Here is a 24,599-nt window from a genome sequence, read left to right as displayed (position 1 = left end):
CTGGTTCCTTGCGCCACCCACCAGGCTCACACTGCCAGCTGAGATCAGCTGCAGTTAACCTCTTGTCACCATTCTGTCCAATCCAAGCAAGCTGCTGTTGGAGAGTTCCATGTCTTTCGGTTTTCCAAGTATCTACAGCTTTTGTTGGCCATTCTGCTAGCATTTGAACTGGAAAGACATAGATCTCCACATTTGTGCCTGTTTGGGGCTATCTGTGTGTGCTTTTCCTACACAAAAGAGAACTTTTCCTGCCTATTTAGTAAAAAATTCTGCTCTAGTTTCTTAGGCAAGCACTTTATTTCTTATTTTGCATTGCATACACTTTTATAATGAACCTGGCACAGCGTGGGACCTCCTGATGGTGGCTTCTGATGGAGAATTGGATGATCATTTGTTTTAGGAAAAAGCTGTGTGCGTTGGACAGAACTGAACATTTTAGGTCGAATCAAATGATAGTTTCTAAGCCTGGAATGGTGGTACATGCCTTTAATCCAAGCACTGGGGAGGCAGAGGCAGGAGGATTTCTGTGAGTTCCAGGCCAGCCTGGTCTACTTAATTCGTTCTGGGCTTCCCACCGCTACCTAGTGAGACACTGTCTCAAAAAATAAAAAATAAAAGATAGCTTTTGGAAGCTAGAGTTTTCCAGATTTGATTGCCAGAGCTGTGATTAAAAAGAGGCTCACGCTGGGTTGAAAGGGCGCAATATTCTGTAACTCTTGAACTCTGTATGAGGCCGTTTTCTGTCACTAAGGAAGCCGAACATTTATGTTTATTTACTGATTCCTTTTTTTGGCCACCACTCCTGGCTTTTAGTGTCTTTTTGAGAATTCAGTTATGTAACCTCTTAAATAAAACTTAAAATTAGCTCTAACGTACACATCCCTAAGATCATTTGGGATTTTTCTGGGAATTGCACTAATTTTGTAATTTGACTTGGCGTCAAATTGGCGTATACATATGTGCATATATAGGCATATGTAATATATACATGGGGGTATGAGGGGGTGTATGTATGTATGTATATAGTCCAGGCTGGCCTCAAAGTTTGAACTGCTGATCCTCCAATCTACCTCCTGAGTACTGGGATTAAAGGCGTGAGTCGCCACGCCCAGCCCGATTGGTTTATAGCCTCAGTTCGCCTCACTGGAGGACAGTACACACTTCGCACTTGATCGGACCTTATTCTGCCGTCATAAGCATTTTCTACTCAGGCAACTTATTCCTATGTTTTTTGTGCTTTTTGTTGCCACTGGCGCCCCTTCAGCCCGCGGAGACGGAAAGAGCCGAGCGGATTCGGCTGCGCACCGACCGCGACGTCGTCAGGGGGAGGAGCTCACGCCGCCACGCTACGCGCGGGGCATTGTGGGAGGGCGGCCGGTGCGGCCACAGCTGCCATCTTAGGGACTCCCTCTCGGCCTGTTCGGCCCTCCCGTCGGCGGTGAGCGTTGCTGCGGTTGGTGTGCTCTGAGCGAACGGAGGGTGTACGTCGGACGGCCGGGCAGCGGCGGCGCGGGGCGGCGGCAGGCGGTAGCAGGCCGCAGTGGGCGGCGAGGCGCGATGGGCCGGTCCCGGAGCCGGAGCTCGTCCCGCTCCAAGCACACGAAAAGCAGCAAGCATAACAAGAAGCGCAGCCGCTCGCGCTCCCGCTCGCGGGACAAGGAGCGGGTGCGGAAGCGCTCCAAGTCCCGGGAGAGCAAACGGAACCGGCGGCGGGAGTCGCGCTCGCGCTCGCGCTCCACCAACACGGCGGCGTCCCGGCGCGAGCGGGAGCGGGAGCGCGCCTCGTCCCCGCCCGACCGCATCGACATCTTTGGGCGCACGGTGAGCAAGCGCAGCAGCCTGGACGAGAAGCAGAAGCGGGAGGAGGAGGAGAAGAAGGCGGAGTTCGAGCGGCAGCGAAAAATGTGAGAGGATGCGCGGGCGGGGGGGAGGGGGCGCGGGACCGACCCACGCGGTGCTCGGCGGGGCCTAAGGAGCGCGAGCGCCGTCCCGGAAGTCAGGGCGGAGTCGAGGGAGCGGGCCGTGGCGGCCTCCCGCGCACTGACGGCGCTCCTAGGAGTTCACCTGCTGACCACCAACCACCATCATCATCATCATCATCATCATCTCCCCCTCCCCCGAAGCCTTCCCTCCTTTTACCTTGACTTTCTGTCCCTCCAGGAAGTAGGCTTGGGCCTCTTGGCTTCCCAGCGCAAATGTTTGCTTTCATTCCGGCCTTACTCTTTGCTTTCATTCCTGCCTTACTCTTCTGCAGACTTTTTTTCTTATACAGAATTTTTGTGTCGGGGAGAATCAGTTACAGTCCAGGCACTTCCTTGAAGTTGGGTCCAAAATGACGTAATTTTTGAGTCGCCTTACAGGTGTCTTTAGATGTAAAAATCGACGAGGCTAATCCAGTTAAATGAACTTAAAATGTTGGGTGTGCATTTGCCTTTTTTTTTTTTTTTTTCCAAGGCACGGTACTCAGATACTCTTTTTCTCAAAATCACGTGGGACGGTACTGTTAAGCCAGATGTGCTCAGTTTAGCCAGCCATCTTCGTGTAGAGTTCTTCAGTGAACCTTTAGAAAGTGTAGGTGAAGCAGAAGCCCTAGTGAGTTTATGATTTTCCTGAAGGAAGTTTGTGTCTACAGAATTGTCTGGAGTTTTCTTTGGGGGGGGGCGGGAGGTTCTTTTTGAGGTAGTGTCTCCCTTTATTCCTAGTTGGCCTGCAACTCTCAACGTAGACCAGACTTTCCTGGATCCTCCTTCCTCTGCCTTCCTGGTGCTGGGATTAAAGGTGTGGGCCACCATGCCCAGCTTGGTTTTCTAGTTTTCTGTAGTTGAGTTTGGTATTTGGATTTTCCAGAAACAGTTCTTAGGAGGTGGGGGACTGGAGCTCATCTCAAGGCAGGTAGGGATGAAGTTGTTGTGCTTGCTGTCAGGAAATTGTTTTGAAGTAAACCTTGGTTATGTAGAATCCAGTTATGGACAGGAACAAGACCGATAGGTGTGAAGATACAGCTCTCCAGTAACTATCAGTAGGAGGAATTGGTGCTGGAGAGATGGCTCCGTGGTTAAGATCAGGTCCTGCTGCTCTTGGAGAGGACCTGAGTTGGGTTCCCAGCATCCATGTCATGTGGCTCACAACTTCTCTGGAACTCCAGCTCAAGGGACTCTGAAGCCTCTGGCCTCCTCTGGCACCTGTACTCATGTGCACAGACATACACACAAACATGTGATTAACAATAAATTTTTAAAATAGGACATAGAAAGTAACCCAAGACATAACAGGTAATTCTTTTTTATGTGAAAACAAAGGCACACTAAGACTGGTAGGAAAGTGAAAGGAAACCTGATGTGCAAGTAATAATTAGAATCCATTGCAAACAGGAAATCCCAGGATGAAATGATGGGAAGTAGAGCTTCTGTGATCTGGGTTGAGAGAAACATGATGCCATTAGCATTTGTGAGGTAGTAGGGCCAGTATTAAATCCCTGTGTATGATATAGACACAATTTATGGGCTAATGCTTTGCAAATAATGTAGAGAGAACTCTGAAAAGACATGGGTGATGGAATGAGAGAGTCATCTACTTATAAATACCCGTTGGTTAATTTGTTCATTCAAGTAGTATTCACTGAGCATTTAATAAATGTCAGGCATTGTGCTAGGTGCTGTTGAAAGAAAGATGTAAGATTTTTTTTAAAAAATGTTTTCAAGTGTATGAGTGTATTGCCTGCAAGTGCACCCATGTGCAGTGTCCACAGAGGTCAAAAGAGGGCATCACATCCCTTGAAACTGAAGTTATGGATGGCTGTGAGCTACCATGTGGGTGCTGGGAACTGAACCTGGTCCTTTGCAAGAATGACCAGTGCTCTTAACCCTCTGAACGGTCTCTATACCAGCTCCAGAAAAATGTAAGATCTTGATGTCACTCAGACTGATAATAGGAACATAATAATACAGTGCAGTAAATTCAGTGGTAGTATATTATTAAAGAATGAAAGCTAGAAGATGGCAAGACTGTCAGGCTAGGTATAGGATGTATGTGAACCAAAGGAGTGAGCCTCCCTGAATCCCTGACAGAGTAATGAGTATGGAAGGAAATGGTGGTGATCAAATGATGTTGGCCCTTACATTAAGTTCGCCGAGTACAGAAGTCAGGGAATGACAGGAACGTTGAGAGTGGGGATCACAAGAAGGTTCTTTGTGCTTAAGGAAGTTTTTGTTTGTGGTTTTTGTTCCTGTGTTTTTGAGGGGGACAGGGTCTCACTGTGTAGCTCTGGCTGACCTCTACCTGCCTCTGTGTGTTAGTGCTGAGATTAAAGTCATGATACCATTTGAAGATTTGATTTCCTCATCCTAAAATCAGGAAAGGTTTTGAGTAGGGACATGTAATGGTACTCTTTTAAAGAAAAAAAAAAAAAGACCACTGATCATTGTATAGGATGGAAACCAATAGGTGGATATGGTAAGTTGAGGAACAGTTAAGAGTGGAAGAGGAACTGACAGAAACAGCTCTAGTAACAGCTAGTAACTCTAGTTACTACAACTCATCCACCAAATGTTGGACTATTACGTGTTTTCTAGTAGCTGAAATGTCTCAAGCTTGTGAAACAGTGTGGTTAAAGAAAAAGAACAACAGGAATATCTACTTGTTAGTGTCTGTGGGTTTCATTTTGGATATACTGAGCTTAGTTAGCTAATGTTGATAATAGGACTTGACTTTTGTCTGTGAAACCTGGAAAGTAGATGGAGTGTATGCAGAGAGAAGAGCATTTGGTCCAAGGAATTGAGAGAACCTTAAAGAATGTATATATTTGCAGTAAAAGACTCAGGATGGAAATAAGGAGGTGCATAAGTGCCCTTACTAAAGTAGGGTTAGATGGAGAAACCAAGTTAAGAGAGTCATTTGTGCCTTTAGCTAGTTAGGAAGTCTGTGGTGATTAGAGACCATGTTGCTTTGCTGCTTGTAATTCTGAGGCCTTAAATCATCTCTGAGTTTATCTGTGAAATGCAAGCCCATTCATTGTGAAGCTTGGGGATACTATAAAGTACCTAGGCAGTGCTTGGCATAGAGTGGGTCTCAGTAACTGTTACTGACTATAACTTGACATGTTTCCACCTGAGCTTGCTGAATTTAAGGACTCTTACAGATTATTATCTTAATTCATTAAAAGATAGGGCTTTACATTTATTTTTATTTTTGAAGAGCGAATTCACATGGCTCAAAATTGTTCTGTGTCCCAGCCACTTAATGATTCCTTTAATCCCTGCACTGCAGCACTATTAACATTTTCTGGGTATTTTAAGATGTTGTATTAACTGTTAGAAAAATAGGTAGCTGAAACAACCTGCGGCAAGTCATGTCATTGACCTAGTAACCTTCCCTAGCTTGTGATACCTAAGAGTATTCTTAGTGTTTATCTGCATTACAAGTCAAGAGTCTTCTAAACTAAGACTGTCTGAGATAACCTGGAATCAGTATAAGTGGTTCTTATGTTAACCTTTTGTCGGTGAAGATTTTTAGCAAAGCAGTGGATTTAGTGGAGAAGTACAAGACAAAAGTTAGAGAAAGAAACCAACATGTCTAGTACATTATTTTTATTTTTTAATATTTTATTTTTCTTTCTTTTTTGGTGGTTTGTTTTTTTTTTTTTTGGTTTTTTGAGACAGGGTCTCCCTGTAGCCCCAGCTGACCTAGCACTCACTATGTGGACCAGGCTGGCCTTGAACTCACAGAGCTTTGCCTGCCTCTGCCTCCCTTTAATCCTACTGGGATTAAAGGTGTGTGCCTCCACACCTGGCTTATTATTTTAATTTTATGTGTGTGAGTATATTGCCTGCATGTATGTGAGTGCACCCGTGTCATGCACTGCTGCAGAGGTTAGAAGAGGGTGTCAGAGTCCCCTGGAACTGGAGTTAAGGATGGTTCATAGCTGCCGTGTGGGTGCTGGGAATCGGAACCAGGTTCCTCTGCAAGAGCAGTCAGTGCTCTTAACCACTGAGCCATCTCTCTAGCCCAACTGTTTTTTAAAGGAAGGATTTATTTGGGCTTAGACTTGAAGAAGCTACACAGTCCATCATGGCAGCAGGGCTGGCACTCATCTGAGAGCAGAGCTCCTGCAGCAGATGTTTTAGGGACTCCGTAGTCCGCATGATTCTTTCATAAGGCACTTACTGACCATAAGCGGTTTGGTTCTCCCTTTAGGAAAGTTCCATTGTCTGTGATGGAATAGTTATCCTGACAATGGTGTTGTCCTTGACTGTGGTAGTACTTTGGCCATCAGTAAAGATGCACTCATGCTTAATTCAGTTTCTGTGTCAGTTCACTTTCTTAATAAAGTGTGAAAAGAGGGATAAGGCGATGCCTAACTTTCATTTTTTTTTCAGCATTAATTCCAGAAATTGGTATGAATGTCTTCCTGGATTCTGAAGTAGCCGTTTTAATCTTACTAAGAATAACCAAAATTAACATTCTTTTGATGCTTGTAGCTAGACAGCTGTGCAGTGTGGTCCAGCACTTTGCCTCTCTTCACTTAGCACATACATACAAAAGGCTGTTCAGGCATTCAGGGGTATCCTTGGTTCCTCTAGGAACCAAGGGAGATAAGTAGCCTTGTGAGAAAATACAGAAAGCCAGTTCTTAGCCTCCACTGTTTCAGCTGAGCCTGGGACTTTGCATTTGCTCCCCTCCCCTTCGACCTATAAAACCTGAGTTGCAGTTAGACTTGCCACCTTAGCATAGCAACTCACTGCCTGCCATCAGCCCTCTGGTTGGTGTGGTCATTGAGAGTGACAACTGCTGGGAGCTGGTGATAAATCAGGCTGGTTTGGCTTTTGCTGTAAGTAAGAAATTGAGTTTGTTTGGCTCTTTCTCTTTACCCAGCGGATCTTTGGGAATGTGGCCCTGATAGCTAGCTATTGACCTGTTGCTTAGGAATTACTTGACTTGCTGACAAGACCCTGCATACTTATCAAATCTGTCACTTTTACAAGATTCCCTCAATTGAGAGCTTTGCTACTTCCTGATGAGCAAGGCCTTAGCTTGTTTTCCTCCCTTTCCACTTTGAAGTTGTCATTGTGACTGCATTAACCCTCTTGAAGGTAGCACTGTGCTCCACCTGACAGCTCTCAAAAGTATGTGGGGGGTGTACATTTTAAAACTAATGTGAAAAGTTTGCATGTCCAAAAGTAAATTATATTATCTTTATCTACCATCCAGAGTCTAAAGTTGTTAGCTTCACTTGTTTCATCTTTTCTTTTTCTCTTCTGTGGAATCGAAAGGCATACATGATTCCCACTGCATTGATATTGCTGTCTAATTTATGTTCCTCATTCCCATGGGTATCTGCTGTTATTTCTAAGCCTGTATTTGATTGAAAGTTGAGAAAAGGAGTACACTAAATCTTGGGCTTTTTTTTAAATATTTTTTTTATATTTTATTTTTATTTTATGTGTATGTGTGTATTGCCTGCATGTAAGTAAGTGCACCTGTGCTGCGCAATGCCCGTGAAGGACAGAAGATGCTGTCAGATTCCCTGGAACTGGAGTTACAGACAGTTGTTAGCTGCCATGTGGGTGCTGGGATTTGAACCTGGGTCTTCTGCAAGAACAGTGTTCTTAACCACTGAGCTATCTTTGGCCCCCAAATATAAGGCATGCATATATATGCATATGTATATATGTATATATCCTTTTAAAATAAATTCCTTTCTAACTAGGAAGGAGATATTAAAGAAGCAAACAAGCCCTTATAACTGCTACAAATATCTAGAACTTGAGGGGAAAATAAACTTTCCCTCCTACTTACTGTATCCTAGGTAGAAAGAGTAGAGATAAATGTAGAAACAGAACGGGAGAATATTGAAGAAACCTTAATAGTAATGTGGTTTCATTGTGAACTGGATTGAGAATGAAGGCCCTTTGGTGGGAATTGAATTGGAATGGATTAGAGTGTTTAGAGGTCACACTAAGAAAATCTTTACTAAACATATCAATTGAATGACCATCTCATACATATGTATGTCAAATGAATCCTTAGAAGATAAAAGTTGTAAGTTTTATTAATTTGGTCATTTGGGAGAAAGTTGAATTATTAATAAATTGGCCTCATTAGGATTTAGATATACCATTAAGACCCTTTAAATTCATTGATTCAGCACAAATTATTGCTCACTGTGCTGCTCAATAGAGATATAATTGAGCAAAATGTGTATCTTATACTTTTCTAGTAACTACACTAAAAAGAAACCAGTGTAATAGTAATATGGTTTTGGTTTGTCCAAAATATTATTATTTAACATTAATCAAAGAAAAGTGGAAGGTCTTTTTAGGGTTTTCTTCTAACTTCACACTAAACTCATAGGATTGATGGCTATTGTTGCTATAGTTTTCAAGAGTTCCGTGATAATAAATAATAATAATAATAGATAAATGTTTGTGTTTTAGCACAAAATTTATTTCCAGTAAATAAGTTAATCATGTTAATGGAATTAAAATAATTAGAGCAGGTCTGGAGAGATTGCTCAGGAGTTAAGAGCACTTGCTAGTCTTCCAGAGGACCTGGGTTTGATTTCTAGCACTCAAATGGCGGCTCTGTTACCCTCTTCCTGCCTCTTCCTTCAAGGGCACTACACACACACCAGTAAACATACCTGTAATAAAAACACTTCTACAAATAAAAATAAATAATTCGTTAAAGATTAGAACAGTGCATGCTTCATTTAACTTTGATAATGGAATGTATTTTTACTTTTCTGCTTTTCCATCTCTGATAGAGAAAAGACTTGGAACTCAGATTGATCTAAATTTTCAGTAAAAGTCATAGTGCTGTTACTTTACTTCAGCACTCTGGGTCTCTTAAGTTGGTTCTGTCTTTGCTTAAGGAGCAAGGGAAAGTGGATTTAGCCTATGTGAGTGGCCTACTGCTTGACAGAATGCTGACCTTTCTGTAGCTCAGCCTTGGAAAGAGATGACTAGCAAGTGAACAAGTCCATCATCAGCTTGCTAACAGACATAGATTTCCTTTGAGATTTACACTTCTTAGAGGAAACTAAGGAGTTAGGGTCTCTACGTACTAGTCTTTTTGAATGTCATTAGTAAAAAACTAGATTTTGTATTCATTTGAATTTCTGCATTAGCATTGTGATTACTATTTCCTAAATGTGATGTGAAAATGAATTAAAATTAAATGATATGAGAAGTCAGTAGGTGTAAGATTTAATTCTTGTGTTCTTTAAAATACTAATTTCTCCACTTTGTTCGCTAGACGGCAGCAGGAAATCGAAGAAAAGCTCATTGAGGAAGAAACAGCGCGAAGAGTAGAAGAATTGGTTGCAAAAAGGGTAGAAGAAGAATTGGAGAAAAGAAAAGATGAAATTGAACGAGAAGTCCTCCGAAGGGTTGAGGAAGCCAAACGCATCATGGAAAAGCAGTTGCTCGAAGAACTCGAGCGACAGAGACAAGCTGAGCTTGCAGCACAAAAAGCTAGAGAGGTAACGCTCGGTCGTTTGGAAAGTAGAGACAGTCCATGGCAAAACTTTCAGTGTCGGGTGTGCCTCCTGCTCAGTTCAGAACGAGATGGAATACAGACTATCTAATTCCTTTCTCATCTAAACTTACATTGCTGTGAAAGATAATTTTTTTATCCTATCAGAAGTGCTGACTGGTACTTTAAAGTTACTCTCGTAAAACTTATTCAAGGAGACCTTTTGATTCAATGGAACTGACTTAAGATATTTGAGAAGTTTGAAACTTTTGCCATGGCTGCAGGACTTACATTCTTTATTGGGAGGGTGGGGGAGACAGGGAGTGGTGAAGGGCAAAGGTGAAAATCCTGTGGTTGTACTCTTCTCTTCTGTTCATCACTGTTTCCTAGACTGTGAGAGGCTGTTTGCCTTCAGTCAGATTACAAAGGGCAGGGCCTAACGTTGAGCGACAGCACCTGCTTTCCATAAATAGAATTTCTCACTCTTCCTTTTTTCTTCTGTTATCCCGCATTTCCTTCCTAAATCCTCTCTCAACACGGTGGACTAATTCTAGCATTCTGATCATAAGGCCCTCCATTTTTCTAATGTGTTTCAAGGAATCTTTTTAAGGAAAAACGTCCAGATTATTCATCCATATATATATTTTTAGTACCTACTAACAACTCCTTTTTTTCTCTAGAGAGTTATGAAGGAACAGGTTGTCCTTGTCTGGAGTCAAGCTAAACACATGATTTGTTTTATCAGCAGCTGGAGCAGAAGTTGAAAATGTCTTTCTGTGAGACAGTAATTTGCTACTGAAGCTTTATGGCTTGTTTGCACTGATTACTCCAGGATCCTAAAACTTGGCGAAAGTCACTGAAACACTTAAGGCCAGTTGCTTCACAGCACTGACTGTTCATCAGCATAGTGTGTGCAACAAACATGAATCCCATTGGTGTGACATAGAAAATCTGTAGTTACATTATCTTGAACGAAAATATTTCTAAAATATATGACTTACTGTCATTCTTTATCCTGGCGTTACTGTGGACAAGTTGACAGTTGTGTTAAATCTCTGCTTTCTAGTGAGCTCTGCTTGTAAAGTGCATTTCCCTTGTCCTGTCTTTTAACTACACGTATCTGTCTGCAGTTGATTGCACAGACCAAAATTCAGTGTGTAATATTTTTATTTATACCAGTGCCTTTAATGATATTTTTGGAGTAATTGTGCTATCTTGTAGCGAGTTATTAATCATAGCAAGATTTTTTTCCTCTTCATTTGCTTTTTGTTTCATATTAACATTTTTTTTAACACGGACACAACCCCCTGACAGTCTTTCCAAATACTAAAATCATTTGAGTATGTATGCTGTGATCTGAACACTGCCCAAACCATCAAGCAGTCTTCATATAGTTTGCATTATAAAATTTCATTAAATTCTACAATAAAAAATAAATTACAGAATTTTATTTCCTGACTATGCATCCCCTGGATTTCCTGAATTTCAGTTAGACTGTAGATGACAATATAAGCTGCCTTAGTGATTGTCAACATCTGAATGTTAAGTCCATTCCCCATGGAAGAAGCCCTTAGCTCCATGAAGTATGGATTACCATTTGTATTTTTCACTAACAGTAAATGTATTTTTCTTATTAATTGTTTGCCTTAGGAATGATGAATTACATTTTTTGTTCCTTCTTACCATAAACATCTGCATTCCTCAGCTCAGCCTTCCTTGTATGTTGTTTCTTTATAAATGGTTGAGCTGCTGATGCAGGTATTGCCACGCTAACAGTACAAATCATTTTAAAGAGGAAGCTGGCGCGTATGGCAGCCGAGGAGCACACTCTGCAGGACACTGGACAAGACAGTAAATACTCAACTTTTAATGCTGATTAAAGGAGTATAGGTAAAGAATACGTAGGTATCCATAATTGGTGAGACAAATATTCACTTTATTTATATTTTATATATATATTTTTTAATTTGGTAAATACTATCCAGTTTTGTAGTTGTCCTTGTTGATTTGTGTGATATTAAAGTATTAGTAATAATTGCCAGGAAACTATTAGGGAGGGTTTAGTCGGTTGCTGTTTGGACTGGGAGGGATGATTTAAATCTAGTGTTAGAAACAAATTTTTTAGTGGCTGCACAGTTTATCATTTGTCAGACAGAAAGTAGCTATAAAGCTACCCTGTAAGTCAGATCAAAAAAGTTGAGAGGAAGATTAGTAAATATTTACTAGTAAACATAAACATTTTATTTTTCTAACATCTTAACATGTCATCCCCTTTAGGAGGAAGAACGAGCAAAACGTGAGGAGCTGGAGCGGATACTAGAAGACAATAACCGAAAAATCGCAGAAGCACAAGCCAAGCTGGTAAGCAGGGCACTCACAGAGGAGCTTTTCCCGGGGCTTCTTTTTCTCCCAGACTTTAGGGATTTGTATTTAATAGTTTGACTTACTTTGAGGAGATTCTCAGGGCTACTTTAAAGATCTTGAGTTTAAGGCAAGAGTAAGAATTGACTATATTTTGTTCTTTCTTTGAGGGGGCGGGGATTCTAAATTTTGCAGTGGTTTAAAACATTTCTTGGGGGAGGTATGCTGCCCTGTCCCCAGTTTTTCCTCTCCTAACCTTATTCACATTTCCTATGCATTCCTCCCCGATAATCAGTCACTGGATGGAATGTTAGTGTATATTTTAGCTAGAGTACTCAGTTTTAATTGTGCTTTTTTTAATTTTATTTTTATTCTTATGTGTATGAGTGGTTTGTAGGCATGTATCTTAAGTGTTATGCAATGCTCTAGGCATCAGATCCCCTGGAACTGGAGTTAGGGATGGTTAGCTGGTATGTGATTGCTAGGATCTGAACTTGGGTCCTCTGCAAGAGCAGTTGATGCTCTAACTGCTGAGCCATCTCTCCAAGCCTTTTTATTTTTTGAGTCAGGGTCTCCTATCCTTGCCCGATATGAATTACTTCCAAAAATTTTTGAAAAACTTTTCTAATTTGGAAGTGGACATTTAACAGAGGGAGATTTCCTCTCAATTGACGCTAGGTTATGTTTTCTAGAAAGTATCACAGCTTATTTTCACCAAGCTTATCTAAACTGTTGATATGTCTGTGTGTTTCTTTAAGAGTTCATTACTGTTCTTTCACAGCTGCAGTTTTACTTCCAGGGCGGAGGGGGTCGGGCAGTGCTCACCTGTGTCCCTGGCACATGTCGGAGTGGTTTTCTACCTTTCCACCACTGCTGGTTACAAATGCTACTATTGCTTTTCCACTGTCCCAGGAGATTGCATTCCCTTTGGCCCTATTTTCATCTTCCTTTTGTCCAAGGCCCAGCTTAAAAGACATCTCTTCCGAGAAGGTTTTGCACACTACCCTAGCACAATTATGTCAGTTATATCATGTCACCCATATCACTAATAAACATTCCTGTATCGTTAAACTTTTCTTGAAATTAGCCTTGTTTTCACAATTCATTAAATTATCTACAAGAACGTAATGTCTTATGTACTTCTCCATCAACATTTTCTCAATGTAGATTTCAGTGCATGGTTATTCCTCTTCCTCCACTTTCTGTATACATGCTAGGATGTTTCCTATCCTTGTTCTCTGTAGCTTAGGAATAAGTACATTCATTATGGCATCCAGCATGTTACAGTGTTGGTTCAGCCAGGCAAACAACAGCATCACTGATACCCGGATATCTGAAGTCTCATGGAATCTACAACATCTACTGATAGTGCTTCAGTAGGAGCTGCAGTGCATTATATATCAATCTCCATATTCAAACTTGAGGGGAAGGAGAGGGAAAAGGACAACAAAATGAAATTGAAAAAATGTATATTTTATTATTTTTATTTTATGTGTATGAGTGTATTACCTGCATGTAAGTGCACCCGTGTCGTGCAGTGCTGCGGAGGTCAGAAGAGGGCTTCAGATGCCCCTGGAACTGGAATTAAGGATGGTTCGTAGCCGCCATGTGAGTGCTGAGAATCAAACCCGGATCCTCTGCAAGAGCAGTCAGTGCTCTTAACCTCAGCCATCTCTCCAGACCAAAATGAAACTTTCTAACACTCGACTTCCTACCAGCTTTCACGAAGAATTGACCTTTTGTTCCTTCATAATATATTCTACTTTCCCAGCTGGCTTAAGTACAAATAAAAATTGTCTCCAATACCAACAATTTCTTAAGCTGCCAGCTAAACTGCACACTTAACTGCAAATGAGCTAAATAGATCCAGAGTTTTTACCAAAATTTCTAAAATTCAAGTCTCTTACCTAAGGTATCTATTCAGAGTTTTACTGTCATTCTTAATCCAGATGATGTCACTCCTTACAGTCTTATCAGCTCACACCTAAAACTGCAAATTGCTGTCAATCCACAAACCATATTTTAGAAGGACTTAGAGCAATCTGACCCCATTCTCCAGTCTGTCAAATGGTGTTTTGCAAAGTAGAGGCATGAAATAAACTGAGACTAAAAACCAAGAAGTGTTGGACTAGAGAGCTGGCTCAGCAGTTGAGAGTACTGACTGCTCTTGCAGAGGACCCGGGTTCAATTCCCAGCACTCACATGGCTAGGAACCATCCTTAACTGCAGTTGCCTCTTCTGACCTCAGGCATTGCATGATGGGGTGCACTCACATACATGCAGGCAATACACTCATACACATAAAATAATAAAACATTTAACAAATAAATCTAAGAAGTGACCATTTACCACCACTTGAAATTTTCCTCTAGACTCTGGTCACCTGGTCATGATCATATGGTATGGTCATATGATCTTGTCCCAAAACAGTACACAGAAAATTTTATTTCTGTTTTTCAAGGAAAGTTGTAATGGAGAAGTCAGACTGTACCGTACCATGGTCAGAAGTGACTGGTTTGGGTTGGGCATGCCGAAATGTTTTTATTTGTAATCATATTTCCCTACTAAAATGCCCATTACTTTATAAGCCACACTTTACCCTTTAAAGTTCAATCTTAGGACTCAAAATAAGATTCGCATTTTCCTTCATTCTTCTTTTAGCGTGAGGCATACTCTTAACGCATGCTCTAAGACAGTTGCCCATTATTAACTTTCTGTGTTCTTTTGGGTAGTTACAAATTGTTATGTTGAAATTAAGGATTTTACAACTAACTTGCCCCTCTTGCTGTCCCCAAAAATACATGCCTCAACTGCAAGTCTGTCTTTTGTCCTATTACTGACAATGCATTCTAATTAGACCAGCTTTCTTGGGTCTTCTGGAATGTGTTTTCACTCCTAGGTAATTTGTACTCAAAGAAGTTAGGAGAACGATGCAGATTAGGTACTGTGGATTTTCTTTAGCTAGCCTCTGCTGATAGAGGAGAAGCACAACATAGAAAATAGCCAAAGACAAAACTGTTAGTGACTGTGTAAACATTTCACAAAAAACATAGTAACACATTTTAAGACAGAAAAATGTGCCAGTGTGCTAGTGATTGTCGACTTGAAGGTTTTTTTCCAGTTTATACATTTGATGAGTATTGAATTCTACCTTTATGGCCATGTAAAGATAATTAGCATGGAAAGTAAATTAAAGCCATCCTTTAGAGCAATGGGCCCTGTGACATCAGTTAAGTATAGAGTCCAGTTATGACTAATAAAGAATGTGTTAAATTTAATCACATAGGGGTCGGTCACTCATACGAAGTTACAGTTAACTGCTCTACTGGTGGTTTATGCGCCTCTCAGTTCCAAGTTGTGTATTGAGATACTTGGTTTGTTTCCTTATAAGACCCCCCCTCCAAAAAAAAAAAACAACTAACATAAGTACTTGATTGGTAAAATCAGATAACCCAAATGTAACCTAGTTTGACTTGACCTTTTTGGCAGGTCGACTCTTGGTTCCTGAGTTTGTAGTGTCAACAAAACTATCTTCAGATACTGAAGATTTATTAAAACAGAGTTATTCAGTGCACACGCCTGCATACAAGTGTGCTCAACCACGTATGCACATGTGGAGGCCAAAGGTTGACGGCCTTCCTCAGTTGTTTTCTTTTTTTTTTTTTTTTTTTTTTGTGATTGGTCTCACTGAACTTGGAGTTCCTGCTTCAGCTAGACTTGTGGGCCAGAGAGCTCTACCTGTCTCCACCTTCTCCCTCAGCCTCTCTGTCCACCTCTTTTCCCACAAATGTTGGGGTTACTGCTATTCAAATCCTACCAGGCCTGACTTGTATGTGGGCGCAGGAAATCTCAACCTGAGTGTTGGTGCTTGTGCAGCCACTTTCCACTGAGCTATGTGCTCGGCACTTTATCCAGCACTGAGCATTTCCCAGTCCAATTTACTTAAGTATCACTTAAGTTTTTTTGTCTTACCCAGTTTTTCTCTGACATGTCTAAGAAAATACCAAATATTCTGAAATAAGTGAATCTTACTCTTGAAAGGGGAAGCAGTTTTTTGGTTTGTTAATGCTTTTTTTGAGATAGGGTCTATAGCCCAATCTAGACTTGAACTCTTGGTGATCCTCTTACCTTAGCTTCCCATGTGCTGGGATTACAGGCATGTTGCCAGCACCAGAGGTACGTGTGGGTTTTTTTTTGGGTGGGGGGCTAAAAATACATTGTTTGGAGAATTTCACATAATGTATTTTGATTGTATTCAGACCCCCCTCCCCTGACTTCATGTCTTCTATTACTATTTGTCTTTTTTTTAAAGGCCTGTTGAGTCTAATGTTTTCCAAATGATCTTGGATGTAGGTCAACCTACCAGGCTTCACACCAGCATGGAAAACAGACTCTCCCGCTCTCAATACCTATCAATTTCCAATAGATCCTCAGCTAGGGCTGGGTCTTATTGCCCAACCAACCCATCCATGCTGGGTTTTTGGCTTGTGTTTGCACATGTCTTGTGCGTGCTGTCACAAAGTGCTGTGAGTCGAAATGTGCAACTATCCCTGGTGTCCCAACAGCACAGTTTCCTTGTATTCATTAGTATCTCTGGCTCTTAACAGATCTTTCTTCTGAAGTGATCTCTGAGCTTGAGCTTAGGAGGAAGGGATATCATAAAGGTGTCTCATTCCTCTTAATCTCTGCCTTTGACCTATTGTAGGTTTCTGTGTTAATTGCCATCTGGTGCAAGAAAAACCTCTAACCATTAGAATTTTTAAATAGGCAATAGATGTGGCCGTGGAGTAAAGCATTCTTATCAGAGTTGTCAGTGGGGAGCACACCCTCTGCCTTTGCCCTTCTTCAGGTGGTGGTGCTGGGCAAAATAACTCAAGTAATCTCTGGAGTCATGTGAACTAAGAGATCAGAAGGAGGACAGACTGATTCTGAGTAGGCAAGGTGTTCGGGTAAACCCTTGAGGGTTTGAAATAAACGCAAATTATTAGATTTTTTTATTACTGAAATAGTTTGTTCTTACTAAGTTCACTGATATTGTTCATGTTATACCTCCCTGGTTTGAGAGGCAAAAAAAGTAATGCCATGCTTGAAAGTTGAAAAATATGTATGTAACTTAAACATTAAACATGAGTGTTCACTTTGCAATTAAGTGATAGCTCTGAAAAGAGTTCTAAGAAAAATGTAAGGATTTTTAAAAATGTACTTTTGTGGTGGATTGAACCATTTATGCCCCCTCACGCTACCCCACCTTGTTCCTCTCATCTGAGGATGATATGGCTGGAAAAAGTGAGGGAAGCTATGATTGGGTTACCTTGAAAAGGGAGAGTTTATCAGTTACCTGGCAGGCCTTACGTGTCATCATTTTTCCTTTGCCTGAATAATTCTTTGTAATTTCTTTGGTCTTTTTGAGACAGGGTCTCCCTGTAGCCCCAGCTGTCCTGGAACTCACTGTGTAGACCAGGCTGGCCTGCCTCTGCCTCCTAAGTGCTGGGATTAAAGGCATGTACCACCATGCCTGGCCCATCACTTTGTCTTTTTAAGAGCGAGGTAGAAGGAAATTTTTCATAACCTCAGAACGTAGCAAGAGAAGCTTTGAAGTAAGGATGGAACAGATGTTTGAAAATGTTGAATTTAAAGACTGATGTGTTCAGAAGCCTAGGAGCTGCCAACATGCTGGTGCCAGGCTTCAAGAATCCAGAAAAAAATTTTATAGGTGTTGAAACTTACTTTTATTCTTAGGTATGTGAGTGTTTTGCTTGCATATAAATGTACCCATACCACACAGTACCCAAGAGGGCCAGAAGAGGAAGTCAGATTCCTTGGAACTAGATTTAAGGAGAGTTTGCCACTATGTGGGTGCTGGGAACTGAACCCGGTTCTCTCATAGAGAGTGGTTAGTGCTCTTAACCATATCTCCAGCCCCCAGAATAAATTTTTGCTGTGAGATCCCAGTGTGGACATGGATTTGAAATTGGGCAGAAACCAAAGGGTTTTTGAGGCATATGACAAAACATACATAGTTTTTTGTTGTTGTTTTTTTTTAACCTACAGAAATAGAAATAAAGGTGTGTCTGTCTAGGGCTCAGATGCAAATTAAAAACATGCTATTTGAAACTGAAGGACAGAAGGTCCTTGGACAGCTGAATTATGCCCTGCATTTGTGTGGAAGATCTGATTTATAGGGAGAATTCTAAATAAAGTGGTGAAGGTGAAGGTGTAGCTTGACTTCTTGCTGTTCAGAATGAAATAGAAAGAAAAAATTGAAGAATCAAGTAAGTTTAAAAGAAACCACCACGCTTGATCTGGGTAAATCTGTCTACCCAGCTTGAAAAGTTAGAGAACTGCTTTGGAAAGAAGGCTCAGCATCCAGGCAGCCTTTTGATGTTGCGCTGCAGTTCCGAACTGCCAACAAAGTAGCTAGAAATAGAGAATATTTAAAGGTCTGTGGGTATCTCTCTTGTGGCTTATGGAGACTGCTATTGTTTGAATATTTGTTTCCTCTAAAACACATTGTGAAGTTTAATTGCTAGGGAGTTGAGAGATAAGACCTATAATGCTGCACTTAGTTCCTGAGGGCTTTACCTTTGTGTTCGGTGCCTAAGGCTTGAGGCTGAGTCCATTTCTTACTCATTTCTTTTGCAAATATGCTCTTGCCACATAATCCTCTTTACTGTGTTAGGATATAGTCAATCAGAGAACCTTACTATATGCCAGTACCTTGAATACTGACTCCCCAACGTCTAGAACTGAGAATCAAAATACTTTCCTACATTTCTCCAATCTGCAGTAATTTCCAATCAATGGACTTAGAAGACTTGTAACTTTCTTGGGAGTGTTAAATTACCAGAAAGTCTGCCAAGTAGAACTGAAAGGTACAGAAAGGACGTAATGGAAGGCTATCAGATGCCCATAAAACTCCATATACATAGGGAAGTGGACAGGAGGATGAACCAAGAGAGTTGAAGATACTGGCTCTAAAGATTAGAACAATGTGTCCACAAGCGAAGTAACCTTAGCGGCCTCCAGGAAGTGGAAAAGAAACAAGATACTTCTCTGCTGCCTTTGACTAGAGTATGTTTCTGCCAGTCTGGATTTTGCTCCAATGATGGTGGTTTTAGGCCTACAACCTTCATGATACCTTTCTACTCTAAGCTGTGCAGTCTATACTTTTTGTTTACAATAGACACAGCAGATTAAATTAATGGGAAGAGGTGATTGGTCACCTTGCATCCATAAACTAGAAACTTTAGAGAGAACTAACTTCCTTGAGTGGCAGGGTATAAAGAGGGGCAAGAAGAGGAAGACCCTTTCTGTATAAATCATTCCTAGTGAAGTAACACCGGGAGTCTCAAGGCACAAAAGGGAGCATATAGAAGGGATGTGCAATACAGAAAAAGAGTCAGCGTTTTTAAAATGTGAAGTTTCAGAACATGAAATAAAATGAAAATCCTGAAGGCATTACTTTGGCAGTGTTACAGTGTTCCTCATACCCCATACCTAACCTTCATGTTGTCTTCACTGTAGGTGATAGAAATCTCCTGAGGTAGTTAAGATAGAAGTTTCAAAATGATTTAAGAGTTTATAAAGGAGAATTAAAATTAAGAAAAGATGGTAAAAAGTAATGGGTGGTATTAGCTCTCTTTAGAGGGTAGTAATGATATTCTATGAGGATGAATTTGGAATGGTTTGTATCCAGAGAATGTAAGTGGCAACGTAAATCCATTGCTATAGGGCCAAGGTATCCTTATGTCTTGCCCTTGTATGATTTATTTATTTATTGGTGACAAGGACTCTGTGGTACCCCAGGCTGGCCTTGAGCCTGCAGTCCTCTTGCCCCAGCTTCCTAAGTGCGGAGATTACAAGGATGTGTCACCACACCTAGCTGTTAGCTGTTTTTTTAACCACATGAACACTTAGAAAAATAATACTAATTAAAGCTTGACCAAGTATATCTATCTACCTTTAAAAGATTTTTTTGTTCTTGTTCATTTTGAGGCAGGGTACCACATATAGCCTAGGTTAATCTTGAACTGTGTAGCTGAGGATGATGACTTTGAATTCATGGTCCTCTGGTCTCTGCCCTTACATGCCTGGTACTAATTTTGTTCTAAACATTACCTTGTTTGTTGATTATCTAAAATGAGATTCATAGATGTACATATATATATATATGAGAGAGAAAATTGAATTAAGGTCTTAAATTCTCAGATGGCAGAGTGAGTCAAGCAAGGTTTGTGTCTTGGAGGGTTTTAAGTGCCAGAACGCCACATTTCTGAGTAGTGGTGTGATGCTTCCTTGTACAGTTTTTTTATCTTTTCCCATTGTTACATAAATCACTCCTAATAAAAATACTCCTTTGGGGTTTTTTACATTTTAGGTAGTCTAAGAAGGAGAATGTTAAAAATGATTCAGTAGGCTCTGGTTAAAGCAGACCCCACTTTGCTTTCCTTTCTTCCTCCTAGGGATGGGTGGCAGAGTCCTGGTGGGTATAATGGCCTTGATGACTCCTTAATTAATGACTAGTATTGTGGATATTACCTGTCTCAGTGGCATCTGAGGTGTCTGCCTTATAATCCTTGTGCATAAGCTTAGTGTTGACCTCTTCCCCATGCAAATACTACCTTCTCCTATACTTAAAACACAGGAGTCAGGGAGGAGAAGACGATACTGTCAGTTGGAATGGAGGAACTTAATTGGGGAGGTTTGGGTCAGGTACATAGCATTATGCTGGGCTCACAGGCTTAATGAACTTGAAACTGATTTTCTGTCACTGGAGAGTCCATATATTAAAAGAGAGATGACTTGAACTTTGAGGAATCTATTTGTTAAGGAGTATAAAGCATAATGGAATAAAATACAAATATTTGAATATACAGGCAGGATATTTACCTGCTTAGTTTATTTTTAAATCATTGGATTATTACATGAATAATTCTGAAATAATTATTAAATTATTTTAATTGTTTTTCTAGCACTGGAGATTAATCCTGTTGCTAGATGGTCCCAGAGAATTTACAGCCTTCTCTTTGTACCAGTTCATAATTAACATCTGTTGGTAGAACGAAATGAAACTGAAACTTCTTTTTTTACAGCACAAAGGTAATTTTACTGCAATATAATTTGCTAAAGCAAATTGAAATTTTTGCTGATTATTTTTTTAGTTGTGTACTGTGATCATATTTATTTTTTCTTAATGAAACCAAAGTCTTTATATCTTGCCCCTTCAACCTGTTTCCCAGCCCCATCTTCCAAAAAGATAAATTAGACAAATTCACATTAGTTTTATTTTTCCAGAGTTCTTGAAATACATCTTCAAGCAGGTGTAAATATGTTGTTTTATTCTCCCCACCACACAAAAGTAGGGCCATAATGCTGCTGACTGTTTGGCTTTAATATATTTAGGGAAATTTTCTGTCCTCTTTCCCTTTCTCTCTCTCTCTCTCTCTCTCTCTCTTCCTCCTCCCTCCCTCTCTCTCCCTCCCCCTCTCTCCCCTCTTCCCTTCCTTCCTATTTCTGACCATGTAGCCCCTTTTCTCCTTTCTCTGTATTTTTTTTCCTTGCTTTCTTTTTATGACCACGTGTGGGTATTTACATGTGGATGCTAGAGGTGGTGGGTATTGGATTTTTTCCCCCTAAGACAGGCTGTCACTGAATCACCCCTTTGGCCTAGCCTGGCTGGCTAGCAAGCCTCAAGGATCTGTCCACTGCACCACCCAGCTGTGTTAGTTTTTGAGTTGCGGTCTCTGGCTGAACCTGGAGTGCACCAGTTTTGGCAGGCTAGTCTAGCTAGGTCAGCTTGCTCCGATTACAAGCAGCTGCCACACCTGCCCCAGCACTGAACATCTGAACTCCAGTCCTCATCAAGTGCTTTATCCACTCAGCCAGCTCCAGGTGCATCATTCTTTCTGTGTTATAATTATCAGTGAAAATCCAAGGAAGTAGATTTCAGTGGTAGTCCTAAGACTTGAGAAGCATGGTAATTTTTGGAAATTTGGCTTATTTTCTTTCAACACAGAAAACATTGGCAATTTGAAGGCAAAGGAGCAGTGGGTCACAAAAGGAGTCTAGCAGTATTATGTACATTGGGAACCATCGCCATTTTAGATGTGTAAGAAATGTATAGCCCAAAACTGGTGGGTGACAGCAGAAATGAGAGTAAGTGTAAAGCCAGAGCTAGCAGAAAAGAAGGCGCAATATGGTTGTGAGCAGCTGTGTGGGCATGCCAGAGGCAGAAGAGGGCAGAACAAAGCTTTAGAAATTCAGCCTTAGGAGTTCATTATGGTGGCATGCACCTGTGATCCCAGCACTTGGGAGGCTGAGACAGATTACGGAGACTCTGAGGCCAGCTTGGGCTACAATGTGAGACCCTGTCTCAAAAACTAAAAAAAAAAAAAAGGAGTTGAGGGCAGCAGATGACTCAATAGAGTTGAATAATTTAAAGCTTAAATATTTGAGTTTTGGAGGGACAGTTTGATTTCTTGGTGGTTATCACCAGGCTGTATTTGAAAAGAGGGCAGGGTGGGAGGTAGCTGTCAGCACTCTGGGTTACCACCTGGTCCTCTGCCAGAGCTTATTCAGTTCATTTCATTCTGGTTTTGTTTTTGTTGGAGGAGCAGGTTGTATTTTTTTTTGTTGGTGGGGGTGGGTTTTTTTTTTTTTTTTTTTTTGAGACCAGGTCTCCACTATGTAGTACTGGCTGGCCTTGAACTCATAGATCTGCCTGCCTCTACCTCTCAGTGCTGGGGTTAAAAGTGTGCACCATATTTAAAAGGTATGCTTTTCTTTCATTTTGATAACTCATAAAATTTTAACATCCTGTTTTATATAACAGTTGTGGTCTGTTATCTCCCATCTTTAGCCAGAAGGCATTTAACACATTGTATTTTACTAGGCAAATTGGAGACCAGAAGAGTAATGATGAATTGAGAGTGTTATTTTTCGTATCAGAATATGTAGAAAGAGAGAACAATTAAAAGATTTAGAGGAGCAGAATACTTATTCAAATAAAAGGATATGTCACAGGATTTGTTGCTTGTTACGCTCTTAAATAGTTTCAAGTAGTGTAATGGAATAGAGGCAATGACTAGGAAAGCAGCTTAAAGGACAAAGTGAGTGTTTTAGATTAAAGTCAAATAGAGGACAGTGGGATAAACCTTTCAAGGGTTACAAGTTTTCTCATTAATGGCATTAACATTGAGGGTGAACCAGCTCTTCCTTGTGGAAGCCCATCTTCTGCACTATCCGTGAACTCCACTCTCTAGATGCATCCCCAGTTGTGAAATCCAGAATCATTGCCTACCTGATGCTTAATGTCCTTTAGCTGGAGGGAAATAAAGTTAAAACACTTGAGAATTGAGGAAGAAGTCTTTGTAGGACTAAAAGGAAAGTTCTGATAAAGGAGTTCATGAATGAGAACAGCCTGACTTTTCTTGGTAAAGAAGGGAAGTTTTCTGTAGAAAGGGAGTCAGTTGAAATTGAAGGCACACAGTAATTCTTAATTACACCATTGTTGATTTGAAAGTAGGTATCATTTTACCATCAGCTAGGTCAAAAAGTTTGCAAATTATTTTCTGTCCAAAAATATTACATCTATAGCATTTCTTAATTGCATATTGACTATACAATTTAAACACTGGGGTTTTTGTAGGTCTTGTATGTGCCTATCAAATCTATGACTTGGCTCATGACTGACTAAATATTGATAGTTGAACAGCATAGATAATAAATGGAGATAATGTAGGAGTAATTGATAAAGAATATTTTTCTTGTTTCTTTCATTCTTTTTCCTTTACCACTTAACTCCAAGACCTTAGGACAGCTTTGAATGTGTGATTGATTATATGATTATGTTGATTGTAAGTTGTCATCTGATAGCCAAATATTAATAGAAACATGGGCATGATAGAGGGTTCTCATTTTTACTTTTAACTTTCAGGCTGAAGAACAATTGAGAATTGTTGAAGAACAAAGAAAGATTCATGAGGAAAGGATGAAACTAGAGCAAGAACGACAGCGTCAGCAAAAAGAAGAGCAAAAAATGATCCTGGGCAAGGGGAAGTCCAGGCCCAAACTGTCCTTCTCATTGAAAACCCAGGATTAAACTGCAAACTCTGAACTTTTTAAAGAAAAATGAAAAACTTTGTATTGTAGCTTCATGTTGAAGTGTTTCTTTGTTTTGTTTTTGTTTTTTTTTTTTTTTTTAATTTGGAAAATCTGGAAAGTTAGCTTGTTCTAATAGGGGCTATGCTCTGCAATCCCTTTTATTTTCCCCTCTTAGCAACTCCATTAAGTCAAATCCTTATCAGATCATTGCTGTCCTAAAAGTGATATATTTTTACCTGTTTGGGTTCTGTGTTAGTGGTCTGAAGAAAAGCAGATCACTAACTAGCTGGTCTGGTAAGGTTTTTACTGACCCAGTGACTTCAGAGTTATACTCTGTCTACTATGTCATAATGCTGGTTTTGTTAACTTTTTGGTTTTTTATACATTTTTTTTTTTTTTTTAAGAAAAAGTTGGTAATTGCATTGCAAAATTCCCAGGGTATTACTGGACCTCTGTGGTATGTTAAGACCAGTGTCCTTATGATACTGTGGCTCTTGATGTTCCTGATACAGGTAAGGAAACAGTTGGTCAACTCTGGTACAGAAATATCTGCAGTTCAGTATTGTCTCTGTTCCATCTTTGTTCCTTTTCTTGACAAAATCAAACCAGCGTTCCCCATTGTGTAAATAAATGATTTTGCTGAATAAAGTAAAGTCTTAAATTCA

General features: G+C 40.4%; 1 protein-coding gene across 2 annotated transcripts; it reads left to right on the top strand.

Annotated features, from left to right (window-relative positions):
* The first annotated feature begins 1,358 nt into the window (after window positions 1–1,358).
* Arglu1 (arginine and glutamate rich 1) lies at window positions 1,359–24,599 on the top strand. 2 transcript variants are annotated; one of them, XM_008821576.3, is made up of 4 exons: window positions 1,359–1,904; window positions 9,253–9,478; window positions 11,749–11,832; window positions 23,768–24,599. In XM_008821576.3, the coding sequence occupies exons 1-4, from the start codon at window positions 1,558–1,560 to the stop codon at window positions 23,930–23,932; spliced, it is 822 nt and encodes a 273-aa protein (XP_008819798.1). In that variant the 5' UTR covers window positions 1,359–1,557; the 3' UTR covers window positions 23,933–24,599. The 2 variants fall into 2 exon arrangements, with proteins under 2 accessions (XP_008819798.1, XP_029413755.1); XM_029557895.1 differs by lacking the exon at window positions 23,768–24,599 and adding an exon at window positions 11,265–11,372.

The sequence above is a fragment of the Nannospalax galili genome, unplaced genomic scaffold (genome assembly GCF_000622305.1).
Source record: "Nannospalax galili isolate Female #2095 unplaced genomic scaffold, S.galili_v1.0 scaffold1068, whole genome shotgun sequence".
Classification (NCBI taxonomy): domain Eukaryota; kingdom Metazoa; phylum Chordata; class Mammalia; order Rodentia; family Spalacidae; genus Nannospalax; species Nannospalax galili.
This window is presented reverse-complemented; position numbering and strand designations above follow the sequence as displayed.